This window comes from Chlorocebus sabaeus, chromosome 21 (assembly GCF_047675955.1).
Source record: "Chlorocebus sabaeus isolate Y175 chromosome 21, mChlSab1.0.hap1, whole genome shotgun sequence".
Lineage (NCBI taxonomy): Eukaryota > Metazoa > Chordata > Mammalia > Primates > Cercopithecidae > Chlorocebus > Chlorocebus sabaeus.
Genome location: NC_132924.1, coordinates 11,728,120 through 11,755,525, shown reverse-complemented (window position 1 = coordinate 11,755,525; position 27,406 = coordinate 11,728,120). Strand labels below are relative to the sequence as shown.

Genomic DNA, 27,406 nt, shown 5'->3' with positions numbered 1-27,406 from the left:
CTTGAAAATGAGAAGACCTTCACCCTTCAGCCTGGCCAGGGATTTGGGAACCTCTGCCAACTGTTTTCCTTCCCAAGGGAATCTGAGAGATGGGATTTTTGTTCACTTGCTCTATGCTGAGGAGGGGGTGAGCTATGGTGTCTACTAGCCCAAACTCCCATTTCCATTATCCCATAGGCAACTAGACTGTGCCAGATTCATCAGAGTTTCATGATTGGTAAGACAGATACTGTTTTTTGGGGCAGCCCCAGAGAAGCTGTGGTCCTGAATCAACTCTTGGATCTATGATGACTATCTCTAGATCTAGATCTGTGGCATCTACAAGCCCAGTCTGCTTTCTCCGTCTTCCCCCAGGGGGTTAAACTATGTTGAATTTATCAGAGTTCCAGGACTGGTAAGATAAATCCTAGTTCTTTAGGCAACTACCCAGAAGTTGGGGGGCTGAACACATGAGTGAATCAACATTTTCTTGGGGCTGAAAGCGAGGATTATTTAAAATCTGCTTACTCTGTGCTGAGCATATGGGAAAGTCTGTACTATCTACCAGTCCAGAATGCAATCTCTGTTCACTCTTGGATCATTAGATTGTACCAGACCCCTCAGGGCTCCAGGACTGGCAAGACAGAAGCCAGTCCTCTGGGGAGCCCCCTTGGAAAAGTTGGGGTGCTAAACATGGCAACCAATCGAGGGGAGAACATCCTGAGTGAATATGGGAGCTAGGAGATCTCTTCCTGATTGTCTGGTACTGCACCAGGGGCAGGGAATCTGCAAGAGGGTGACTCAAATCTCCATATCAGCTTCAGTGCATCTGTTTTGCATTCTGTCAAGGTGCAGGAGCCTTTCAGTTAGTTTCTGTATTTCTCGCAAAGGCAACTTGTTCATGAATTGCTGCCGAATCAGTTTGTTAATTGGGGAGAGGAAGTTCAGAGTTTCCTACTCTGCCATCTTGCTAAGGTCATTCCCCATAAATCTTGTTGTTTAAATTTTCATTTTTCAGCTGAGCATGGTGGCTCACGCCAGTAAGCCCAGCACTTTGGGAGGCCGAGGCAGGTGGATCACGAGGTCAGGAGATCGAGACCATCCTGACTAATATGGTGAAACCCCATCTCTACTAAAAATACAAAAAATTAGCCAGGCGTGGTGGTGAGCGCCAGTATTCCCAGCTACTCGGGAGGCTGAGGCAGGAGAATGGCGTGAACCTGGGAGGTGGAGCTTGCAGTGAGCCGAGATCATGGCCTGGGCAACAGAGCGAGATTCTGTCTAAAAAAAAAAGAAACAAAAATCATTTTTCTCAAGATAATTTCCCATTTCCTTTATGATTTCTTATTTGATCCTTTGTTTCATGGCATCATGTTTAATTTCTATATATCTGTTAATTTTCCAGTTTCCCTTCTTTTGTTGATTTTTAGTTTCATTTCATTTCGACTAGAAAAGACACTGTATGATTTTAACCTTTTAAATTTATAAAGAAGTGTTTTGTGGCCTAAAATATATTCTATTCTAGAGAATGTCCCATGTGTGCTTGAGAAAAATGTATATCCTGCTGTTGTTGGGTGAATTGTTCTGTTAGGTCAAATTGTTTTATAGTGTTGTTCAAGTTCTCTATTTCCTTATCGATCTTTGTCTGATCATTCTGTTACTGAAAGTGGATATTAAAGTATCCAATAATTATTGTAGCAGTGCCTAGTTTTCTCTTCAATTCTGTCAATGTTTATTTCATGTATTTTGAATCTCTGATATTAGGTGCATATAAATAAAATAGAGAATAGAAAAACAACATGTAGAAACAACTAAACCTATAGTTGTCCTTTTAAAAATCAACAAACATGATCTACTTTAGCTATATTAAGAAAGATAACTCAAGTAAGACCATTAACAAAGGGCATTTTAGGTGTTATGAAAACCTATATATAACCAGTAGATGGTAGAAAATACATGAAGAAGAAGACAAAATACATAGAATGGTTCTTGAATTTTTCTCCTATAATAGTTTTTGCATTCCTTAAAAGCACAATATTATGATATTTTACAATAAAAATAACAGGGCCTATGGGAAAATAGGATTCATGGCAGATGCCCTCAAACTCATATCATTTTATAGGTTACACATGAATCCTTCTCACAATAAAAATATGATCATGGTTTTAAACATTTTAAATTCCTAAGAAGTAAGGAAAATACTATAATGCTTTCCTTAACAGAAGAGTTGACTTTTACTTTTTGGTATGAAAGTGATGAAGTGGGATGGTGAGTTATGAAGAAGAGATGAATGGTAGCTCGTCCAAAAGTGATCCTCAGCAATTCACCCTGTTCCTGCATGTGCCTGCCACGCTTGCCAATAAACTCTGTTTACTTCCCATGTTGACATTGGGCCTGGACATTTGACTGGCTTGGGCCAATTATAAGTTAGTAAGCATTGTGCAAATGGAGACTTGATAAGCACTTGCACATTGGGATTAGTCCTCTTCAGAGTCTTCTCTGGGATCTCAGTCACTATCCTGTGAAAGACCAACCTATGCCCACAGAAACAAATACAAGACACTTGCTAGTATGCCCACCTAAACCCCCAGTTAATGGTCAATACCAACTTGCCAGCCATGTGGGTGAGGCCATTTTTGAACCTTTGCAGCTATTGAAACTGACACCATGTGAAAGAACCACCCCCAACTATCTTCTGAATTCCGGGAGAGAATAAATGGTTGACTTAAGCCATTAGGTTTTAGAATTGTTTGCTTTTCAAATAGTAGATACTGAAACAGAGTGGAGGAAAGGATATCCTCATACTTAGACTTTTGATGACTCTGAGGTGTAATTCATTGTCCAGAGTCTTTCTAATCTGTCTTAACATTAGAATTCAAGTTTTATTATTCTAATTTCCTGCTTTTTCAAAGCAGTTGTTTGAATGGCTCCAAATAAGATAGATACCACAAAATGCCATCCTGTTGCTCTTGGCACAATAGACTTCTAGAGAGTTTCCTTTGTCCAGCTGTGTCACAGACAGAATCATCCTCATGGTTCTTAAAGCTGAAATGACCATGGGATTCAGCATTCCTTTGCTCCCTTTGCTTTGGCCTCTCACCTCTGTGTCTGTATTAGTTTTCTCTTGCTGCTGTAACAAATTGACACAAACTGGAAAGTTTACAGTGAAGCCCATCAATCACAGTTTTGTGGATCAGAAGTCTGGGGAATGTCATCTGGGTCTTCTATTTAGAATCTATGATGATAATAATGCCAAAATTGGCCGGATGCAGCCGTGGCTCATGTCTGTAATCCCAGCACCTTGGGAAGCCGAGGCAGGCAGATTATCTGAGGTCAGGAGTTCAAGACCAGTCTGGCTAACATGGTGAAACCCCATCTCTACTAAAAATACAAAAATGATCTGGCCATGGTGGCATGTGCCTGTAATCCCAGCTACTCAGGAAGCTGAGGTGGGAGAATTGTTTCAACCCAGGAGGTGGAGGTTGCAGTGAGCAGAGATCGTGCCACTGCACTCCAGCCTGGGCAACAGAGAGACTCTGTCTCAAATAAATAAATAAATAAAGCCAAAATCAAGGTGTTATCTAGAGGGTCTGGGGAAAAATCAACTTCCAAGCACATTCAGATTGTTGCAGAATCCAGTTTCTTCCATCTAAACTGTTTATTTCCTCATGCACTGTCAGCCAGGGGACTCTGTCTGCTCCTAGAGGCTACCCATATCCTACTCATGTGATTGCCTCAAGCTTCAAAGTCGACAATGGTGCACTGAGGTCCGCTGATACTCTACTCTCTAACTGGCCCTTCTAAACCCACAGACTATCCAGCATCCACTTGTTCTGTATTCCTCCTTTGCAAATCCCCATTGCAGATTCTGTCCCGAGTTTCTCAGTCAAGTATTGACTGAATTATCATCAATCATCATCATTATCATCATCATGAAAATAACACTATTACATTAGTACTAAAAATACTAATGATATTACAACCACTAATTGTTAATTAATAAACATGTTGAGCACTTAAACTACATGCCATAGTTTGCTTATTTCTTTGTATTCATTAATTATAGTTTTTATGACTCTGGCAATAGTCATTAAAGGTGAGGAAAATGAGGCTCAGATGGGTCAAATAACTCAGGAAGGTCACTCTGGAACCCAAGCAAGTATATACATATATACATAATGTATATACTTGTAAGTATATAAGATCATATATAATATTTATATATACAATATATAATATTAGATAGGTGGCATCTGTGATAGAGCTCCACCAGAGTGGCACCCACAGATGACCGTGGAGCTCCTATCCTTCCCTAAGCACCTCTCATAATGCATCTCTCTCTTGCTTCAACATCTCTGTGCTGTCCATCCTGATCTCAAATTTTAACTTTTAAATTTACGTTTTGCCAAGTTGGACTAATTCGTGGAACAAAGCTATGAGGTAGAGGACCAAGTCAGAAGCCCCCATGGGATAAGAGAAATTATATCTATGGAAACTACCAGAGGCACTGCAGTTCTTCACCTATGCTAGTCACCTGCCCAAACCAAAGTAATCAATCTCTCTTATTAAAATCTTTCAAGGGCAATTCATCTGCAGGTTGAGTCCGAGGTTTTCATGCCCTGACCTTGCACTATTTCTTTTGCTTATCTTCTACCATTTCCTATCTACCATGTTACAATGTGCTATACCTAACATATTTTAATTTCTATATACATTAATAGGCTCTCGCAGAGCAGGACTACCATTGCACATACTGTTTCCCTTCCTGGAACAACTACCCTTCCTCTACTTCTCCTTTTTCATCCAAGTTCTGCTTAATTGCCAGGGTTAGATCAGGTGTTATCTTTGAGGAGATGTCCCTAAGCCCCGACAAACTGGTTGGACTAGGTATTCTTAGGTATCCTTCCTATGCACCCACACAGCACTCTGAGCTCAGCTATTGCTGTATTGCCACACCATATTGATATTATCTACTTATATGTTTGTACTTTCTATTTGCTTATGGACGCCTCAAAACCAGGAGCCCTGTTTTTCATCTTTATATAAAAGCTTCCAGTTACAGTGTACCAAATATTTTTGAAGGCTGCTTTTTATATTTGTTAATCTTTTAGGATTTCTAATCTATCATTACATGAATTATCTGCATAATAACCAGACTCACCTTGTGTCACCACCATCCCCAACATGCCTGTGTGCACATACATCGATGTCTAGTACCAAATAGGTATCTTCCAATAATAAGTAAGAAATAACAAGTGATTCTGTGCTATTATCATTAGGCTCACATAGAAATTCCAGAGCTATTCTGTTCTCACAGCTAAAAGATCCAGAAAAGTTATTAAGTAATCCATTAAAAAATGAATTACAATCACACAGTCTAGCTTCTAACAGTAAATATTTCTGTTGAAAAAGAACTTTTATTGTGGTTTTAACCAAAATCCCATTCACTTGTTTTGTGTTTTCAGGTTGGACAAGCCCTCTGAAAGTTACTCCTTTACAACCTCATCATGAAGGACGCTCAATAAGTCACATATTTACATTTGATGAGGAGGCAACATGTGCAGTAAGATTTTCTTGCTGGGTGTTATTATACAATATATGTAATTCGTTTATTTCATTGTTTAGTTATTAGATATTGTATGCCCTAAATGAATAGCTACTATGTATATAGTTCTTCTTATATTCCAGGTATTGTGCAGACCCTTGCAGTCAATGTATATTATGCATTACCTTGCATTATTCCTACAATACATGGGGGAAGAGTGAGTAGTAGATGCAGCTGGTGCCCATCACAGACTCCCTTCACTGGCAAGTGTGTCTATTCCCAGTAGCAATGAGTGATGACCACTGAAAGGCTAACAGCCGCAAGACTAGAGGACTGCACCTTCTCATGCTGTCTCTTTCAGATTTTGGTCAGTGACTGACTGACTTCTTAGGGCAACAGATAAATACTACTCTGCAGCTGAGACTGCATTCTCACTAACTTCTTTTCCTTCTCCTATTCTACTGTCTTCACTCCCCTTGGCCTGAGGGCATTCCCACAATATATCACTTAAACAACAATCCTGTCTGAATCCCTGCTCCTTAACCAGTAGTGTTGTTATTCTCATATCATTTGAGAAAACAGAAGCCCAGTAATGTTGAGTAACTGACTTTTGATAAGACAGATAATAAATATAAAACCAAAATTTTAATGTAAATATTTTTCAGAATTTAAGGATTATGTTCTTACTCATCTTCCTGTGTAGATTTTATAGTCTCTAAATCCTTGGCATTTAAATTGAGATGCTTAAAGACTCCTAAGACATACACAGAGATATAAAAATATTTTTTAAAAAAAGCTTTATTGAGCTATATGTCATGCACCATAAAATTCAGGCCTTTAAAGTGTGCAATTCAATGTTCTTAGAATATTCACAGAGTTGTGCAACCATCACAATCTAATTTTAGATTTTTATTACCTTAAAAAAACCCATATTCATTAGCAGTAAAGGTATGAATACATTGTAAAGAATCAATTTCCATTTCTGTAACTCCTATATGTATTTCTTCTAAAATTCATCTGCCTGGGAATTTACCCATATAGTGCCATGTTGATTTCTTTTTTTCTCACTTTTTCCTTCACAATAACCCTTTCTAGTTTACCACAAAGGGAAATGGGGCATACCTCTCACATATTAACAGCTGTACTACAGTACATGGCCATGAAACAAAGAGCATGAGTCATTTAAAGTACGTGTCCTCAATGCCTCCTTTACTCAGGATGTCACACACATGGTAGGACTTTATGTTTTTCTTTGTCCTATACATTTTTCTTTTATAAGAAAATTATGGTATTAGAAATAGTGGCAATTTTGTCTGTTCTAGGCTATTCTGAATTTAGACAAAATTCATAATGTGATTGCAAGGGTAATGAAAATTTTTATTTATTAGTTTTACTTATTCTATCTTAAAACTCTTATCAAAAGATCCATTGGTCCTGTAGGTAAATCCTGTGAGAGCAAATCATAGCGAACCTTATAAGAAATTGAAGACCTCGTTGCCCAAAAAAATCTATGGTACAAATTTATGGCAAGATTCCATGCTTTAACTATTTTAAAACTAGAATTCTGAAGTAGGAACTTGTCATGGAAAGGTTTATTAGCATACTTATTTAAATTTAAAATAAGTTTAGACTTTTTATAGCAGTGAATAAATCTAGGTATTATTTCCAGTAGTGGAAGCTAAGTAATATGGACCAGTATTTCCAATGGCAAAACAACTGGATTAATGTTCTTTTTTTCTAATAAGGTAGAGAGAAATTACTAGGCCAACAAGAGGATAGATGCTCTAAAATTTAAGCCAGCACTTAGGGCCACTTTGATACTGAAAGAATTTGCAATTTTTGAAGAGGCAACCAAAAGTTTGATTTGAACTTTTGGTGGTCTCATAGGAGTAAAAGATCAGAAGCTGGAGTTGATCCATGAAAAACACCTATGACTGTGGGCTGAATACCTGGAGGCCTGAATCCCACAAGTAAGGATAGGTCAATAGTAGAGAGCACTTGAACAGACTGCAGCCTAGCTTAATCCAAGTAAACAAGAAAACTTCCAGTCCTGAACTAGGATGAAGGTGATCCTAGACTACTGCTCTCATTTCCAGAAATCAGACAGAAGTAAACAACATTTTTCTTTGAAGGAAGATATTATCTTATTAAATCTCAAAGTATTTTTATTAAAACCTTTTTTTTTTTTTTTTTTTTTTTTTTTTTTTTGAGACAGAGTCTCCCTCTTTCGCCCAGGCTGGAGTGCAGTGGCGCAATCTCGGCTCACTGCAAGCTCCGCCTCCCGGGTTCATGCCATTCTCCTGCCTCAGACTCCCGAGTAGCTGGGACTGCAGGAGCCCGCCACCACGCCCAGCTAATTTTTTGTGTTTTTAGTAGAGACGGGGTTTCACCATGTTAGCCAGGATGGTCTCGATCTCCTGACGCCATTCCACCCGCCTCCGCCTCCCAAAGTGCTGGGATTACAGGTGTGAGCCACCACGCCCAGCCAAAAACTTTTAAAGTGTAATGTTCAACACATAATTAACAGTATCCAAACACAGAAGGAGAAAGTACGCTATGAGTGAGAATCAGCAGAAATGAAAGAAAACAGAAACAGACACACATTGAGTCCATACATTGCAAATATGCATAAAATATTCAAGGAGAAAAAAAAATGAGCTCACAATTTTTGTAAAAAAATTATAAATTAACAAATGGAAATTATAAGACTGGGGGAGGGGCTGGGCATGGTGTCTCACACCTGTAATCTTAGCACTTTAGGAGGCCAAGGCAGGATTACTTGAGGCCAGGAGTTTGAGACCAGCCTGGCCAACATGGCGAAACCCCATCTCTACTAAAAATACAAATATTAGGCCAGGCACGGTGGCTCACACCTATAATCCCAGCACTTTGGGAGGCCAAGAAGGGCAGATCACCTGAGGTCAGGAGTTGGAGATCAGTCTGGCCAACATGGCAAAACCCTATCTCTATTAAAAATACAAAAATTATCTGGGTGTGGTGGCACATGTCTGGGAGGCCAAGGCAGGTGGATCTGCTGAGGTCAGAAGTTCAAAACCAGTCTGGCCAACATGGCAAAACCCCATGTCTATTAAAAATACAACAATTATCCAGGTGTGGTGGCACATGTCTGTAGTCCCAGCTACTTGGGAAACTAAGGCAGGAGAATCGCTTGAACCCAGGAGGCAGAGATTGCAGTGAGCTGAGATAGTGCCACTGTACTCCACACTCCAGTCTGGATGACAGAGTGAGACTCTGTCTCAACAAGAAAAGAAGGAAAGAGAGAGAGAGAGAGAGAGAGAGAGAGAGAGAGAGAGAGAGAAGAAAGGAAAGGAAAGGAAAGGAAAGGAAAGGAAAGGAAAGGAAAGGAAAGGAAAGGAAAGGAAAGGAAAGGAAAGGATAGGAAAGGAAAGGAAAGGAAAGGAAAAAGAAAGAAAGACAGAAAGAAAATATCAAAAAGAAAAGAAAATTGGGGGTAAAAGTAATTCCAGAACTGAAAAATACAATAAACAAAAGAACTTTATAGATGAGTTCAGTAATAGATTAGACACAGTTACAGAGGGAATTGGGGAACTGGTAGATAAATCAGAAGAAACTATGATGAAGCACAAATATACAAAAATATGAAAAATACAGAAGTGAAATCCACAAAACTAGGAGATATAGAGAGAAAAAAGAACACATGCTTATTTGGAATCCCAGAAGTGTAAGAGAGAAGAAATAGAGCAGAAGCTAAGATAAGATTTTTGTATCCACTGAATGTTTATTTCTGATAGCTCCCTGAGGCACCCCCTCACATTCTCTGCTGTACATTGAGGATGAGTTATGGTTCCAAATAAACAAGCCAAAGGTGACAGCAACAGAAGCATTCAGCCCCATCACCAAGAGTAGTGGCAGAAAAAGTCTCAAGTTAAAGGAGGCAAAACATGGAGAACATAAAAATGGAAAAAGGAAAAATCTGAAAGTTCATTTTTCAACATAGATTATGGTAATTGCATTATTTGGAATCTGGACATCAGTAGCCATATTTTGTCAGGTCTTGTTAAATATGAAGAAATTCTGGAAATTGAGGCATTGAATGATGCTGATGGTGTTGCAGAATCTTAACATGGATAATGTTAAAGTTTTATTAGGACATAAAGGAAGTTCTACTTCAATGTGATTACTTTTATTAGAAGAAACTAAGGAACATTTAGAGTTAGAAGTAGAGATTCCAACTCAATCAGATTTCAAGTATAGTAAAGATATCAAAGAGCAAATTTAGTCCCTTCTCTATGAAATAGTAGACACACAACATGTAAAAGGCAGCAATTAGAGAGAAGATGCACCAGCAAGAAAATAGCCACTCGAAAGTGAAGATAGACAGCAAGGATATTAGGTAGATGATAAATTTGAGTACCTGGAAATGAAAACATTTTATAAAGAAACTGAAGATACATAACTCGTACAAGTGAGTTTGTAGGAATATAATCAGAAAGTGGAAGAGATACTATATTAGAGAAAAACCTAGATTCCCCTGAAAGATTATGCTGTATTATCACAATATAGCATACCAAGATAATAGTCAACAAACGTGAACTGTAGAAAATATGACATAAATTTCAGATACTGCTAGAGAAGATTTAAACACAGGTTTAGAAAAAGTAACTGTCCCTTTGATAAAGGGCAATAAAAACTGGTGAATTTCAGACTATGATGACTCAGGCTGATGGGAGTTATTATAAAAAGTGATACTTACATTGATTATACCTACCCTGATATTTTTGTTAGAAATTACTATATCAGTTTCAAACATACTACTTAAGATGTAAATTTGTATCTGTTTGAAACATGTAGCTAATTAATCAGAAAAAAAGTTAATGACATTTCAATAGAAGTTTGAAATGACCATAATGTAGTTATTTTAGTTATCAAAATTTAGGGGATTGGATTGTAAAATGCCTCTTCGGACACAAGTAAATTATATGGATTGATGTATAGTACAAAACACTTCTTAGCACATTAGACTGGTCATATCATAGCTGCTGTTATTAGACACCTGTTTAAATTTTAGAAAACTAACATAAATTACTAGCATTTAATTTCAGGCTTGTTTTGCCTCTGGCTAATTAAGCACCCTCACACCAGTAGCTTTAGTATTGCACCACGTTTTTCAAATAAAGGTGAATAAGGCCTCCCCATTAAGATTGATTTACGATGTATAAAATGTTGTCATGGCCTACTTGTTTACGAAGTGTGAACCATTTTCACTGGAATTTACCTATTTATGTCTCAGAAATAGTTTTATGTTGAAAATATTTTTATTTTAGAAAAGGAGATAAACACAACTTCATTCATGAAATAACTATTAGCCTAAAGAATAATAAGAAATGTTTTCCTTTAAGTGTCAGAGGCAGCATTTCATCAAGTTAACACAGTATTTATTTATTTATTTATTTATTTAAGACAGAGTCTTGTTCTGTCGCCCCAGCTGGAGTTCAGTGGCATGATCTCGGCTTACTGCAACCTCTGCCTCCTGGGTTCAAGCAATTCTCATGCTTCATCCTCCCGAGTAGCTGGGATTACAGGCATGTGCCACTATGCTTGGTTATTTTTTGTACTTTTAGTAGAGACAGATTTCACCATGTTGGCCTGGTTGTTCTCGAATTCCAGACCTCAAGTGATCCTCCCGCCTTGGCCTCCCAAAGTGCGGGATTACAGGTGTGAGCCACCCTGCCAGGCCAATACTGTTTTAAAATAAGGTAATTGTTTTGGTTACTAGGGTCAGAATCAAAGAGATTTTTTTTTTTAATATAGCTACCTCAAATTGCAATTTAATAATTTCTACATATGTAGAATAACCCAAAATAATAAGCTGGTAAAATAAGCTGTAATTTTTCTGATGTGATATTACTGATAGATACAGCATTGATATTGTTGATACAACATTGACATTAATTTAAATAATGTTAATTTATATTCTCAAATTTAGAACACTATTACTTTTATAAAGCAATACTTTTTATAAGAATCTCAGGAATAAAAGAACTGATGAATAAATAAAGTAAGTTATACTGGATTTTTCGGTACACAATCATTCAAAAAATTCTGAGAATTGAGGATCAATTCTGCTGTAGTCAATTTGAATATTTTGTAATTCCAAATCTGAATAAATAAAGCTTCTATTTAATTATGTAGTAACATGAAAAAAGTTGATAAATTTTTTAAAAATGTAAAATTTCTTCATTTAATATTATTTGAGTGCAGTAAAATACAGAAGAATTTAAAAAGTAAAGACCTAATCAACCAGAGAAAAACTTCATAAAACCAAAATCAGTGATAATATCTTAAAAGCAGCCAGAGGTGGGGAAAAAAACACAGATTACCTTCAAAGGCTTGACAGATCTTTTCTACATAGCAATAATAGATTACAACAGGAGTTCTAACATATATATTTGTATTTATTATATATTTAATATATAATATATAATATATTCATATTTAATATGTTGTATATAGTTTATATATTATATATTATATATATTTGATATATAGTTTTACATATTATATACTATATTTATATATTTATATATGATACATTAGATTTATATATTTGATATATATGCTTATATTTACATATAATATTTACCACTTTTATATTTGATATATTATATACTTATATTTATATATAATATATACTACATATTATATAAATATATAATGTGTATACATCATATATTATCTATAATATATACATCATATATAATATATACATCATATATTATATTAAATATTATATATAAATATGTTATATGTTATGTGATATAGATTATAATATATAATTATGACTAATATGATATCTAACATGCATAATATAATATATAATCATATTATGTTATTATATATTATAATATATAATTAGATATATATTACTATATATTATTACATAATATATGATTATATATAAAAACATAATCTAATATATAATATGTAAAATATATATTTATAATATGTAAATCATCAACTAATATATATAATAAATATATATGTAATATCTTAATCATATATAAAATGTATATTATATATTTATATATGACATATGATAACATTATATTATCATATATATGATACATATATATATTGAAATGGTGTCATTGTCTGGGGTAGTACCCGAGGTTTGTTTTCCCATGGCCATGGAAAACTAAGACACACCAGAGTGAGGATAAGAGTGGTTGTTTAATAGACAAAAGAAAGAGAAGAGCTCTCTGTGCAGAGAGGGGTCCTGGAGAAAATGGGTTCCTACTTCCGCAGTGAAATTCATAAGGATTTATAGATGAGCTTGAGGAGGTGGTGTCTGATTTACATAGGGCACACAAAATTGGCTGAACCAGATGTGCCATTTGCATAGCACATGAGAATCTGGCCACTGCCACCCTAATCTTACTATGTAGATGGGTTCTGTACCTGACTGGCACCTTGTTGCTTGCTTTTTACTGTACGCGTGGTGACAAAGAAAAGGGAAGATGGAGCCTCCGTGTTGAATATCCCTGGCTTCCAGGTAGCCCTTCCCTATTGGCACAGCTGTCGGCATTCACACATGCAAGCTTCGAGCTTGCTTATCTATGTTTGCAGCTGGATTTTTCAGGCTGATCTTTGTTAGAAAATAAATTATTTGGGTGGTGCTTTTTGTTAAAAGGGAAACCCTGCCAAGGACTCTGTTGCCCTTACTATCTGATTAAACAATTTGTTTCTAGCTCCTGTATCAACATGACATTGTATTTTGCTACACTGACAGAGAAAGCAATATTAAATTAAAAATATTACAAACCACACAAAATCCACAAAATGAATAGAAGAAAATAAAATAAATCTATTCAAAATTCAACCAACTGTAATGAAACTAAAAACAAGAATCAAAACAATCTAGTGAAGACAGTTACTCCCACATCAACTATTTAACAGTAAATGAAACATTGTACTACAACACTCCAAACTGAATTACATATTTTCAAATAAACCTTTGAGATTATAAAGGTCTGCCTTCATACAGAACTCCAAAAATTAGATACAAATAAAATAGTGACAACAAATAATAAAAATTTATCTTGGAATAATAATTAAATGGTGCAAAGGAAAAACAGAAAAAAACAAAAATGTAATAAAAGACATTGAATAAAAAATGAAAAAACATCCAAGAGAATGAATATGAGATAAAGAATATTTGAAAGTGTTAAAGAGAAGGTGGTTGAAGTGGAAGATAAACAAAGAAGAAACAATATACATATAACTGGAGTTCCTGAAGAACAAAAACCAAACAGTGGAACAGAGTGTGTTAAACCATGGTTTCCAAACCTTGGCATGGTCAGAATTTTGGGCTTCATAACTCTTTGCTGAAGGAGACTATCCTGTGCAATGTAGGATGATTAGCAGCACCCCTGACCTCACCCACTAGATGCCAGTAGCACCCTTCCCAGGTGAATGAAAAGCTACAAAATGAACAGCAAAGTAAATCAAAAGAAAGCATGGAAAGAAAAGTAAAAAATGATAAGCAAAGTAATGAATAAATTAGAGAAGATGAAGTAACAGGCACTCAAGCTACTTTTCTGCTTTAGCCAAATAGAAAACTGGACCAATTGTAAAAAAAAAAAAAAAAAATCATTTCCAGACACTGGCCAAAGGCACTGAAAGACTGGGATCTCTAAAGAAGGGAAACTAACAATGTGAGCCCTACAATTACACCAGCTTGCTTCCTGAGGGGGCAGTTTTTAAGCCACAGTCCAGGAAAGTGAAACCCAAACATAGCTTTACATTCCTGTTGGATTGAAGAGGAGATTAGAGTTCTGAGAAACCAAGGAATGGAGAATTTGCAGGGTAAGAGGACAGAAAAGAGGGAGTTATGAGGATGTGGAGGAGCAGTGGAGCTTTGGAAATATGCAGAAGAGATAGCTCAGGTCTTTGGGTACTGATCTGTGTATACAAAAGAAGGAACTGCTAAAGCTAAGGAAAAACCCACTGTAAAGAAGTGGGCATAAGCTTTCCCTGAAACTCAAACAGAGCAGGGAATGTTTTATGTCCCCACAAACTAGAATAAAACACTTTATAGTACATAGGTACATCAGGTCAGATCTTCAAAAGCATATTACCTTTGTAGTCAGGCTTAACTAGTTCAACTTTAAAGATTGCTCTGGACTTTCTCAAATTTTAAAAGCACCTGACTGATTCCAATTACTTTATTTGCTGGAAAAAAATCCAAAACTTAAGAATAAAACAACTTCCAGCAACCAACCAACAACTTAAAGTCCAAAATAAGTTATCAGTTTGAAAAATAAAAAAACTACTTTTCATGCAAAGAAGCAGAAAAATACTACCCATAGGGGAAAACTCAGTCAATAATAACAGTCCTATGAGTGATAGACATAAAAGACCAAGCAGCTATTGTATTCAAACAGCTATTACAAATCTGTTTCATATGTTCAGATCATAGAGACAGTCATAACCATGATAACAAGGGATGATGTGAAAATGCAAACGGACTTCTAGACATGAAAAATACATCTGAAGTAAAAGATAAGTTGGTAGTTTTAAGAACAGAGCAGATCTTCCATGCTGAAAGATCAGTAAAAATAAAGACATAGCAACATAAACTATTCAAAATGAAAAGAGAAAAAATAAAACTTCAAAATAAAGCATCAGTTACTGTGGAACAGTATCTAGTAAGACATCTAGCATACATGCATTGGAGTCTCAGAATAAAAGTGAGTTGAAAAAAAAGGTTGGTGACACAATGACACAAATTGTCCCTAGCTGATAAAAATTATAAATCTGAAGACACAAAATGTTCAACAAATTTCAATCTGTATAAAAATGTTTTAAAATTATGCCCAAAACACATCAATGACATTACTGAAAAACAGTGATAAAAATAAAATCTTAAAAACAACTAGAGAAAAGATATTTACAAAGAAACATATGTAAGAATGACTTCTGGCTTTTTGTCAGTTTGTGCAAGCCAGAAGAAAATAAATGCACATATTTTAAGTAACGAAAATAAATAAAAGAAACTAAGAAGATATTAACTAACAATAAAAATATTTAAAATTAGAGGCAAAATAGAAACATTTTTATAAAAACAAAGCTGAAAGAATGCACTGCCAGTAGACCTGAAGGAATTTCTTTAGACAGAAGAAAATAATGTATATGAAAATTCAAGTTTACACAATGAAATAAATTGAGGTTAACAGAAATGGTAAACAGATGGGTAAATATAAAATACTATTTTTCATCTTGGAGTTCTTTAAAGTATCACTGTTTAAAGCAACGATAATAGTAATGTGTTTCAGGTTTATAGCATACAAAAAAGTAAATTGTGTGACAGTAGTATAAGGGACAACAAAGAAAATGAGCATATGCTGTTTAAATTTTTTTACACTATTTTTGGAATGATATATTATTATCCTGTAAACCCTGGGGTTAAAGATGTATATTGTAAAATATCTATACTATAAATCCTAGAGAGATAGCAACAACAGAAAAGAAAAAAAAATTTTTAAAGTATACGTAGTAAGCTAATAGGAGATAAAATGAAATTTTAAAATTAAAAAAAGTTCTTAACTAACGCAAAAGAAAGTAACACAAAAGAAAAATAGAGTAGATAAAACAAATAGAATAAAACAGATTTAAACCAAATTATGTCCACTGCTAAACAGAATTTAATATAATGAACTTAAAAGTCACAAATTGTTAGTTGGATAAAAAAACTAAGACCTGGCCGGGTGCAGTGGCTTATGCCTGTAATTCTAGCACTTTGGGAGGCTGAGACGGGCAGATCACCTGAGGTTAGGAGTTCGAGACCAGCCTGACTAACATGGTAAAACCCTGTCTCTACTAAAAATACAAAAATTAGCCAGACGTAGTAGCGGGCACCTGTAATCCCAGCTACTCAGGAGGCTGAGGCAGGAGAATTGCTTGAACCTGGGAGGCAGAGGTTTCAGTGAGCTGAGATCGCACCATTGCACTCCAGCCTGGGTGACCCAAAAAAAAAAAAAAATTAAGACCCTGCTATACACTGAGCACAAGAAAACCATGTGAAATATAAATAGAAGTTTAAGGTAAGATGTAAAAATATATATAATTCAAAAACTAGTCAAATTAATGCAGAACTAACTGCAATCATATCAAAGTGAATTTCAGAACAAGAAATTTTACGACGGAGTCAGATATTTTACAATAAGAAAGGGATCAATCCATAAAATGTACATAAAATATATTTAAAATGTGTATCACCTAATAACAGAACTCAAAATACTTGAAAAAAAACTGATAGAACTGAAAGGCAGATTTACAGTTAGTAGATATTTCAAAACTCTGTTCTCAGCAGTTTATAGGAAAGGTAGACAGAAAAAACAGGGGGATATGGAACATATGAAAAACATTAATCAGCTAACTTGATCTAATCGATATAAATAACAATGGCACACAGAACATTCACTGAGATAAATTATATTCTGGAATATCAAACAAATCAAATGAAATCGAAAGAACTGAAATTATAGAAAGATGTTCTCTGATAGGAACAAAATTAAACTAGAACTCAATAATAAAAGATGCCTGGTAAAAAATAAAAGAGTATATGCACATTTAAAATATAGCAATATACAAATGGTTAATACATCATTATAAAGTTAGGTTTATTTCAATTATGTAAGGTTTGCTTAACTTTAGAAAATGGGTAAATGTGATTCATTGTGTTAACTGATTAAAATACAAGTCATTTACTCATCTCAAGATATGAAAAAAAATTGATAAATAGGATTGACATTATCCTTTAATAATGGAAGTCTGTGAAAAGGTAAATCAAACAATACTAAACAGTGAAATGTTGAAAGCCTCCCCTCTGTAATCAGTCTCAAGCAAGTATGTCCTCTTTCACATCCTCTTTTCTCCTCCTCCTTTCACCTAAGCACTGAAGTTCTTAGCCAGCCCAATCAAGCAAACATAAAAATGGTATACAAATTAGAGGTGACTAAACAACATGGTTATTCTTGATAATATGATTATATATGTAAAAATCCAAATAAATATGTAGTTAAATTACTTTTCATTTTATTTTACCTTATTTTATTTTTAAAACAGAGTCTTGCTTCATCACCCAGGCTGGAGTGCAGTGGCATGATCACAACTCACTGCAGCCTCAATCTCCCTAGCTCAAGCCATCATCCTGCCTCAGCCCTCCAGGTAGCTGGGACTACAGGCATGCACCACCATGCCCAGCTAATTTTTGTATTTTTTGTGGAGACAGGGTCTCCCCATGTTGCCCAAGCTAGTCTGGAACTCCTGAGCTCAGCCAATCTGCCACTGACTCCAGCCTATACATTTAAATTACTATGATATAAAGAAACTGAATAAGGTTTTCAGAAATAAACATTATCAGAAATGCATTTATTATATTCTAAATATCAGCAAGAAACAGAAAGTTTTAAAACATTTCATCTATCACTTAAAATTGTATCAAAACCTATTCACTATTGAGTAATAAATCTATGAAATTATATTCAAGAATCCTATGGCAAAACTAGTAAATGTGTTGAGAGAAAATCTAAAACCTAAACAGACAGGGAAATATGCTATTCTCTGGACTGGAAACTTAAAATGTTTAAAAAGTTAGAGCTTCCTAACAGTTTCAATGCCATCTAAATCAATATTCTACCTGTATTTTTGTGGGATTTTGAAAAGTTCTTTAAAAAATAGATACATAAAAACAAAGAATCAGAAATAACTAAGAATATTCTTAAGTAGAGGGGAGAAATTCAATACCCTTTTATGGCAACTTGCTGGCCCCATAAGGGTCACAACGTTTTAATGGAAAAAATTCTGTTTTTAAGAAAAAACTGTTCGCTTGGTAGGACATAACCTGAGTGTTGAAGCAATTCTCTTCTTGCCTGAGAGAATAAAAACTACTCAAAATTTTTCCTGGCCTACAGTTAAAAGAAACAATAAGAGGTTTTCTCGAGCTTGCAGGATACTACAGATGCTGGGTCCTACATTTTGCCCTAATGGCCTCACCATTGGATTAGCTTACCAGAAACTCAGTATCAGAGCCTTTACCTTGAGAAGACAGCCATGAGCAGGCTTTTCTGCAAATGGAAATAGCCTTACAATAGTCTTCAGTTTTAGGACTTCCAAATTATGCTAAACCTTTCACCCTGTTCATTCATGAAAATAACATTCAGGCATTAGGAGTACTTACTCAAACACATGAAGGAAAATAGAGGCCAATCACATTTTATAGCCTGTGATTGGACTTAGTAGCTAAGGCATATTTTAATTGTTCAAAAGGAATAGCAGCAGCAGCCAAATTGGTAGCTTCATCTGAGCCGCTTTTAAGACACAAGCTTTATTTGCAAGTCTTGCACACTGCAAAAAATATATATTAAATTCCATTCAAACTCTGCATTTGTCAGCAAATAGATTAACATCTTCTGGAATTCTTCTCCTATCTCCTAATTTCTATGTAAAATGTTGCAACTTACTTAACCCTGCTACTCTACTACCTCTGCCTCATGCAGGTGAAGACCACAATTGTGAGTGTAGTGTTAGAAATAGTGGCTCCTCATGTTCATATGTGAGATAATCTCTTTGATAATCCTGAGTTGATACTTTTTGTTGATGGGTCTTATTATAAAAGTCAGAAGGAAAATACCAGGCAGGGTATGATCTTATCACCTGAAATGAGTTAATACAGAAGAGAACTCTTACCCAATATAAGTCAGTTTCTCCTGAGCTTGTACATACAGCTAAAGACAAGTCAGTGAACACTTATACACATAGTTATATGCTTTTGGAGTAGTCCATGATTTTGACATGTTATAGAAACAAAGAGGGGGACCCCCTCCCATTAAAAACAGTCTCCAAGCAAATGCACTCCTTTCTGCTATCCTCTTATCATCACGAACTGCCATTATTAAGATTGAAGGTCATAGCTGTAAAATTAAACCTGAATATCAAAGGAATTCCCTGACAGATTTCTATGCTAATCAGCTAGTGCTGAAACTGTTAGGATATAAAATTTGAATAAACTCTACAAGATTGATCAAAGTCAACTCACCTATGGTGACCTATTTAACAAACTGCTAAGTGTGCCTGACTTGGAAAAACAAAACTGATACCTGAAAGGCTGTAAATTCAGTGTTAAACGTGAACTCAAAGAGCTCTCAGATGGGTACCTAATACTTCCTTCAGGTACTTCCTGAGTCCTTGAAGCTTCCACTGTTAAAAGTTCTGCACTCCACAAAGCTGTTCACTCTACAACTCATCAAGTAACAGATAGCATGATCCAAATTACGAACAAACACTGGTGGGGTGACTGTTATCACATTGATAAAATGGCTTATAACCAATGTTTGGTTTGTCAAACTCATAATCCTGTGAAAGCAATAAAAACTTCAGGTGGTGTGTTTTCACTATCGGACTTTATTCAATTGTCATTTTCAGTGGGATATCAGTATATTTACATGTTACCTGGATGGATAGAAGCTTTCCCATCTGGGAAAGCTGATCTTATGATGGTAACTAACAAGTTATTTAAAAAGTATTTCCTTTATGGAGCATCCCTGGAGAAATCTCCAGCAACAGAGGAACCTATTTCACTGGACAATTTAGAAAGCAGTTGAATAAGCTTATGCACACAATGTCATCACCATTGTCCCTATTACCCTTAGTCTTCTGGAAAGGTCAAAAGATAAATAACATTTTACAGCTGAAATGGGCAAAATTAACTAAATCAATTTGATTGCATTGGCCAAAGATATTACCTCGGCTTTAATGGTCATCATATCCACCCCCAATTGAAAACATCGATTGACTCCTTATGGAATAAGTTCCTGGAAGGCATATGCCGTTAATAGTAGAACCTCATGTATCTTCCATTCTCCTAATGCATTATGTTTAAGTGTATTTTCACGAGGTAAAGGAGATCTTCCATGACCCACAGACTGAGAACAACCAAACCTTTGAAAACCCAGAACCTGGAGATTGGATCTTCTGAAAATGACATCAGAGACCTCATTGAACCCATGGTCCTATCCCCATTGGAAGAGACCATACCAAATTCTACTTGCCATCAGTGCTGCAGTAAAATATCAAAGGCTTAACCTTGGGTTCACATCTTACAACTCAAAAGGGCCCCTCCAAGCTTCTGGAAATGTATACCTGTTTGAGACTTGAAGGTAAACCTGACCAGGAAAACTTTTCCCCAGAAGCAGATGGCATCCTAGACATTGACAGCTACCCTAAGGCCATAGATCAAGATTTTTCTGACATCATGAAAACCGAAAACCTTATCCTTTTTCCTCTGTTTTCTATTTCTGCCATCCTAATCCTTCCCTTTCTTTACAGGAAAAGCCATGGACTGTAATTTGTGGATGGCTTTAGCAAAGGCTTATGCTCCAGTAAGAAACCAAAACAATTATTAAATTTGTACCTAATGCCCCCAAATTAGGAAGCGATTCCACTAATGCCACTACTTGTCTGTGTTACCAGTGGCAGTCATGCTAAAACCTCGAGTGGAAATTGATATTCTAGACATGACTGCTACTTGCTTTCCTGTGCTTATTGAAAACAATACTCTGACCTTTCCAGTTAATAACAGAATGGCTACCAAATATAAAAAAACCTATCCGAGTGATGCCTATAAAAGGTATATTGTGCTTCCAGGCATTGAATACTCAAGATTTGGGGATCACTTATGGGGGTACAACTAATTGCTTGTATGATGTCACTGGGCTAAATCCAGTAAGGTCTTGTTCCACTGAATATGGTTATGCATCCTTCCAGCATGCTTTAAAGGGACTACACACAGAAAATAAATTACTCATCGAACCTGGCTCAGGAGCTACGTAGGCCTATGGGTGAAAAAGTGTAACTAGCCTCTGCTCACATGCCACCAGGTGGCCCTCTTTTCCAGCTCCTGGGGGCCTGCAGATACATTGGGTCTGAGGAGAATTTGTTTACTTTGTTCTGCCTCCTTGCTGGTTCATATCTTGCTAATGGGTCTGGCTCACTCCTGTCTTCCAAATAGCTTTCTCTGAAAGTTTCAATAATACCTTCCATAATCAAAGGCCAAAGTGATCAATAACCAAAATTAATACTAACCTTAAAGTGGAATGAAGATAAGTTACTTTCCACTGAGAAAAGTTTCTAATGAGGTTCCTGGATGCTCATTCTTGTTGGTAGATGGTGCCAGTTGTATGGAATTTGAAGGTAATCCATAAATTGGGAGAAAATCTTGAAATTTGTAGCCAATTATATTTTCCAGGGTTTAAATGGGAAGAAGCCACTCTCCTGAAGGGGGATTAATAAAAAGTCATGTTCAGCAAAAACACTTAATGGAACACCATACAGTGTTAGATCTCTTCTTGGCGTATGTTGGGATCTTGCATGTGGTGCTAAACAGAACTGAGTGCTGTACTTATCTTCCCCCTAGTTTTACTACTACAGAAAGCTTAATTTAAAAGGCAGCCAACACTGCTATTCCTGTAGACACTACCACCGAATGCACTATGGACATTTGTCAGGGAAAAGAAACACATGATGTGTTTATGGAAGTAGCTAACAGCTGGTTTGTAGGCGTCCCGAATGGTGGATGGGAAGGCTGGCTAGTCTAAGATTTTCTCATCTCTATGTTTCATTTAATCATCTGCAGATTACTACGATTGGTATTACCAGGCTAACTACAAAAATAGATATCTCTTTAAATCAGACCATTTTACGACACACCATTGTTCTTAATTGCCACTCCACCCCAAACACAGCCTATGACCACTAAGACTTAAATACTGCTGAACTGTCTTTATTGCTTGAATTTTGAATTGTTTGTTCTGATGAGTTTAGTTTGGAGAGATTCCTGTTAAATAGTGTACTTCCTCTCTTTCTTTATATTATCCTCCCAATAGCCATTATAGTGGTCTCCCTCGTGTGTTATATCCCTTAAGAATCATAAATGTTCATTTATAGCCATCCTTTGTACATCAAAAGATCTCATTACAGTTAGAGTAACAAAAACATGAGGAAAACATAATCATCCAACTAATTTCATATAATGAATTGCGAATTTTATACAGAGACCAAACAAGTCCATTATGAAGGTGACAGAAAGGAGTGTCAGTGCTAAGGTTTTGGTCACTCTCTCAAAATTGAGTGGCTGAGCAAAAGAGAATAATTGTTAAATTAAATTAGATTTGGCCTGAAACTAACCTACATATGTAATAAACTGTAATCTAAATTATATGTGAACCAACTTCAACCTAACAACTTGTGAGTAAACTCTTACAACATGCAGCTGTGTTGCAGCCAATCATAGCAGCCAAGCTTTCAGCCAATCACAGGCTGCAAACCAGCAAAACATGTTAAACTAAGGCAAACACGGAACTATACCATGTAGACTATTTTTGTATGTCACTTCTGTTTCCTGGCTATAAATATTCCCTGCCCACATTTTGCAGTGGAACTCTCTGAATGGCTTTTGTGTTGAGTGCTACCTTGTTCACGAATCTTTCTTTTCTGTCCAATTAAACACTGCTACATTTAATTTATCCAAGGTTCTTTTTTTTTTTTTTTTTTTTTTTTGAGCTGGCATCTCGCTCTGTCACCCAGGCTGGAGTGTAATGGCATGATCTCAGCTCACTGCAACCTCCACCTCCCAGGTTCAAGCAATTCTTCTGCCTCAGCCTCCTGAGTAGCTGGGATTACAGGCACTCACCATCATGCCCAGCTAATTTTTGTATTTCTGTAGGGAGTATCACCATGTTGACCAGGCTGGCCTTGAACTCCTGATCTCAGGTGGTCCTGCGGCCTCAGCCTCCCAAAGTGCTGGGATTACAGGCAGGAGCCACGGCACCCGGCTGTTCTTTTTTAATAGTAACATATTCACAGGTTCCAGGGATTTGAATGTGGATATATTTGGGGGTTTAAATATGAATATATTAAAATGATTTTAAAAATTCAGGTAAAGGAAATGAAGGAAATTTATTGCCAACAAGTGTACACTAAAGGAAATCCTGCCTAACAAAATATTACCTTTTTCCTTTTATTTAAGGTTCGTATGATTGTTTTAAATAAAAGTATAACATTGTCCTCTGAATGTATGTATGACAACTGTAGAGTAAGAGATGAAAGCATGTGATAAATTAACATAAGGTTGCAATGTTTGTACATGTTATGTGAAGTGGTATGTTAACTCTAAGTGAACTGTGGAGAGTTAAACATGCATATTGTTTTCGCTAGAGGAGTCCCTAAAATGCAAAGTAAAGAAGTGTAGTTAAAGTGTCAATTGATGGCTTAAGTTGGAATTCTTAAAAAGCAAAAAGACAAATTTAAATAATTCCCAAAAAGGCAGAAAGAAAAGGAACAGAGAAGTAGAAAGGTAGGGTTTTCCAGAAGCCAGTAATAAAATGCTACACTTAATCTAAATATATCATAATTACATTAATTACATTAATGGCAATATAATAAACATTCCAATTATAAGGCAGACATTGTCAGAATAGATAATAAAGCAAGACACAGCTATATGCTACTTACAAGAGGCATACTTGAGATATATAAAGATACAAATCCATTGAAAGTAAGTCAATGGAAAATACATACAATGTAAATAAAATATAAATAGGCTTTAGTGGCTATTTTGAGATCAGATTAAATAGACTTCATGACAAAGGGTGTTACAAGACATAAAGAGAGTCATGACTTAGTTACAAAACAGTTAATTTGTCAAGAAAACCTAACATCATAAATGTGTATGCATCTAGTAACAAAGGTTCAAAATACGTGAGACAAAAATGAACAGATCCAAAAAGGAGAGATACACAATTCCACTGATCACCTTAGGAGGTTTTAACACCTTTGTCCACTTGATGAAGCAGCTAGACAAAACAACTAGTAAATACCTAGAGCTAAACAACACATCAATCACCTTCAGGTAGTTGGTATTTATAGAACACTACACCAAACAAACACTAAATATTCTTTTCAAATGCCCATGGTATATTTACTACTATAGATGATATGTGAGAACACAAACAAGTCTTAACACATTTAAAAGTATTGAATTCATCCCACATATGTTCTCTAGCCACCACAGAGCCAAATTAAAAATCAATGATCATAAGACATCTAGGAAAATATCAAATCTTTTAAAATTAAACACACTTCTAAATAAACTACAGGTCAAAGAAGAAGTCACAAGATAAATTAGAAAATATTTAAACTTATTGCAAAAGAAAACATATCAAAATTTGTATAATGCAGTTAAAACTCTGCTAAGAAGAAAAATTAGCCTTATTTGCTTATCTTAGAAGACAAGAAAGATCTAAAATTAATGATAATGTTTCAATATTAAGAAACTAAAGGCTAGGTGTGGTGACTCATGCCTGTAATCCCAGAACTTTCGGAGGCTGAGGTAAGTGGATCACTTGAGGTCAGGAGTTCAAGACCAGCCTGGTCAACATGGTGAAACCCTGTCTCTACTAAAAATACAAAAATTACCCAGGCATAGTGGTGGGCGCCTGTAATTCCAGCTACTTGGGAGGCTGAGGCACAAGAATCACTTGAACCCAGGAGGTGCCGATTGCAGTGAGCTGAGATCACACCACTGCACTCCAGCCTGCACAACAGAGTGAGACTAGGTCTCAAAAAAAAAAAAAATTTTTAAAAAAGAAACTAGAAAAATGATTAAATTAAACCAAAACTAAGAAGGAAGAAAATTAAAAAATGATACGAATAGAAATTGTGAAATGGAGGATAGATACACAAGAGAAAAAATTTGAAAAGTCAGAAGTTATTTCCTACCTAAGTGTCCACAGACAAATGAATGTATAAAGAAAATATGGTGTGTCTGTGTGTGTGTGTGTGTGTGTGTGTGTATAAATATATATATTAGGATATTATTCAGTCATAAAAAAAAAAAGAACCTACTATTTACCACAACATGGACGAACCTGAAGGACACTGTAAGTGAGATAAACCAGGTACAGAAACAGAAATATTGCATGATTTTACTTATATGTGGAATCTTAAAAAGTCAAGCTTATAGAAGCAAAGAGTAGAATGGTGGTTTATAGGAGCTGAGAGGTGGAGAAAATGAGAGATGTTGGTCAAAGGGTATAAACTTTCAGTTTTAAGATGAATGAGTTCCAGAGATACACTATGGGGACTGTTGTTAATAATACTGTATTTTTTACTTGAAATGTGACAAGAGAACAGATTTTTGGCATCCTCACCACATATACACATACATACACACAAATGATAACAATGGGTGATGACAGATGTGTTAATTAACTTGACTGTGATAATCATTACACAATGTATACATGTATCAAATCATCATGTTGAACACCTTGAATATATACATTTATTTTTCAATTAAATATTTTTTAAAGCCCAAAGGTTTTGCTTTGAAAGCATTAACAAAAGTGATAGACTTATTGTTAGTCTGATCAGGCAAAAGAGAATACATATTACCAATGTAAAAAATTACAGATCCTAAAAAAGGATAAGGAAATATTACAAACTTCTGTGTGCCAGTTCTTTTGGCACTTAGACAAAATGAACAAAAACTTTAAAAATACAAGTTAACAAAATTAATACTAGATAAAATAGAATATGATAAATGCATATATGTATATATTATATACGGAGTTCTGTTTTTTTTTTTAATCAAAAGACCTACCACAGTGAAAACTTCAGGCCTAGATAGTTTTACTGATAAATGTTATCAGATATTCAGGAAACAACCACCAATCTTATGTAGGTTATTTCAGAAAATAAAAGAGGGAGTACTTCTCCAACAATTTTAGGAGTCTAACTTTACCTCATACAACAAAATCAAAGATTTTACAAAAAATAGAGGAAATCATAGATTAATATTTCTCATATACACAAACATCTTTACAAAGCAAATAAAAAACAATAATTTATAGAAAAAATATATCATAATCAAGTAAACTTTATCTCAGGAATGCAAACATTCACTTACCATTAAAAATTAATCAATGTAATTTAATATACTAACGGAGTAAAGGAGAAAATTATTTTGCTAGATATACATTTGATGAATTTTTAAAAATATATAATGAACAGGTTTAAACACGGAGTAGAAAAAAAGTGAAAAAGGAAATCATAAACAGAAAAGTCAATTCGGAATAGAAAAAAATACTAAATTTATATGAAAACACAAAAGACTTGGAAAAGTCAAAGCAATAATGTACAAAATAAGAAAGCTAGAGACATCACACTTCCTGACTTCAAAATATGCCACAAAGCTATAGTAACCAAACCAGCATGGTACTAGTATAAAAACAGACACAGAGACCAATGGAACAGATTAGGGAACCCAGATATAAATACACATAATTGCAACCGATTCATCTTCAATAAAGGCTCCAGGAATACACAATGGGAAAAGGACAGTCTTTTCCATAAATGGTGCTGGGGAAACTGTATAGCCATCAGCACAAGAATGAAACTAGACCCCTACCTCTCACCATACACAAAAATCAAGTCAAAATGGGTTGAAGATTTAAGTCTAAGATCTGAAGCTCTGAAACTATTAGAAAAAAAAGGTGAGGAAATGATCTAGGAAATTGGTCTGGTCAAATATATTTTGTGTAAGACCTCAAAAGCACAGTCAACAAAAGTAAAAATAGAAAAAATGGGACTACATCAAGCTAAAAAGCTCTGTACAGCAAAAAAAAAAAAAAAAAAAAAGTGAAGAGACTACTCACAGAATGGGGAAAATATTTGCAAACTACCCATCTGACAAAGGATTAATAACCAGAATGTATATAAGGACCTCACACAACTCCATAGTTATGTGTATATATATGTATGTCTTATGTCTTATCCTGAAAA

General features: G+C 35.3%; 1 protein-coding gene across 1 annotated transcript in view; it reads left to right on the top strand.

Annotated features, from left to right (window-relative positions):
• Nucleotides 1–27,406, top strand: part of SPMIP7 (sperm microtubule inner protein 7) — a 63,199-nt gene that overhangs the window by 3,573 nt on the left and 32,220 nt on the right. Inside the window, exon 2 of the mRNA XM_007981350.3 lies at nucleotides 5,445–5,542. Coding sequence (XP_007979541.3) covers nucleotides 5,445–5,542 — 98 coding nt within the window. The remainder of the gene's footprint in view (nucleotides 1–5,444; nucleotides 5,543–27,406) is intronic.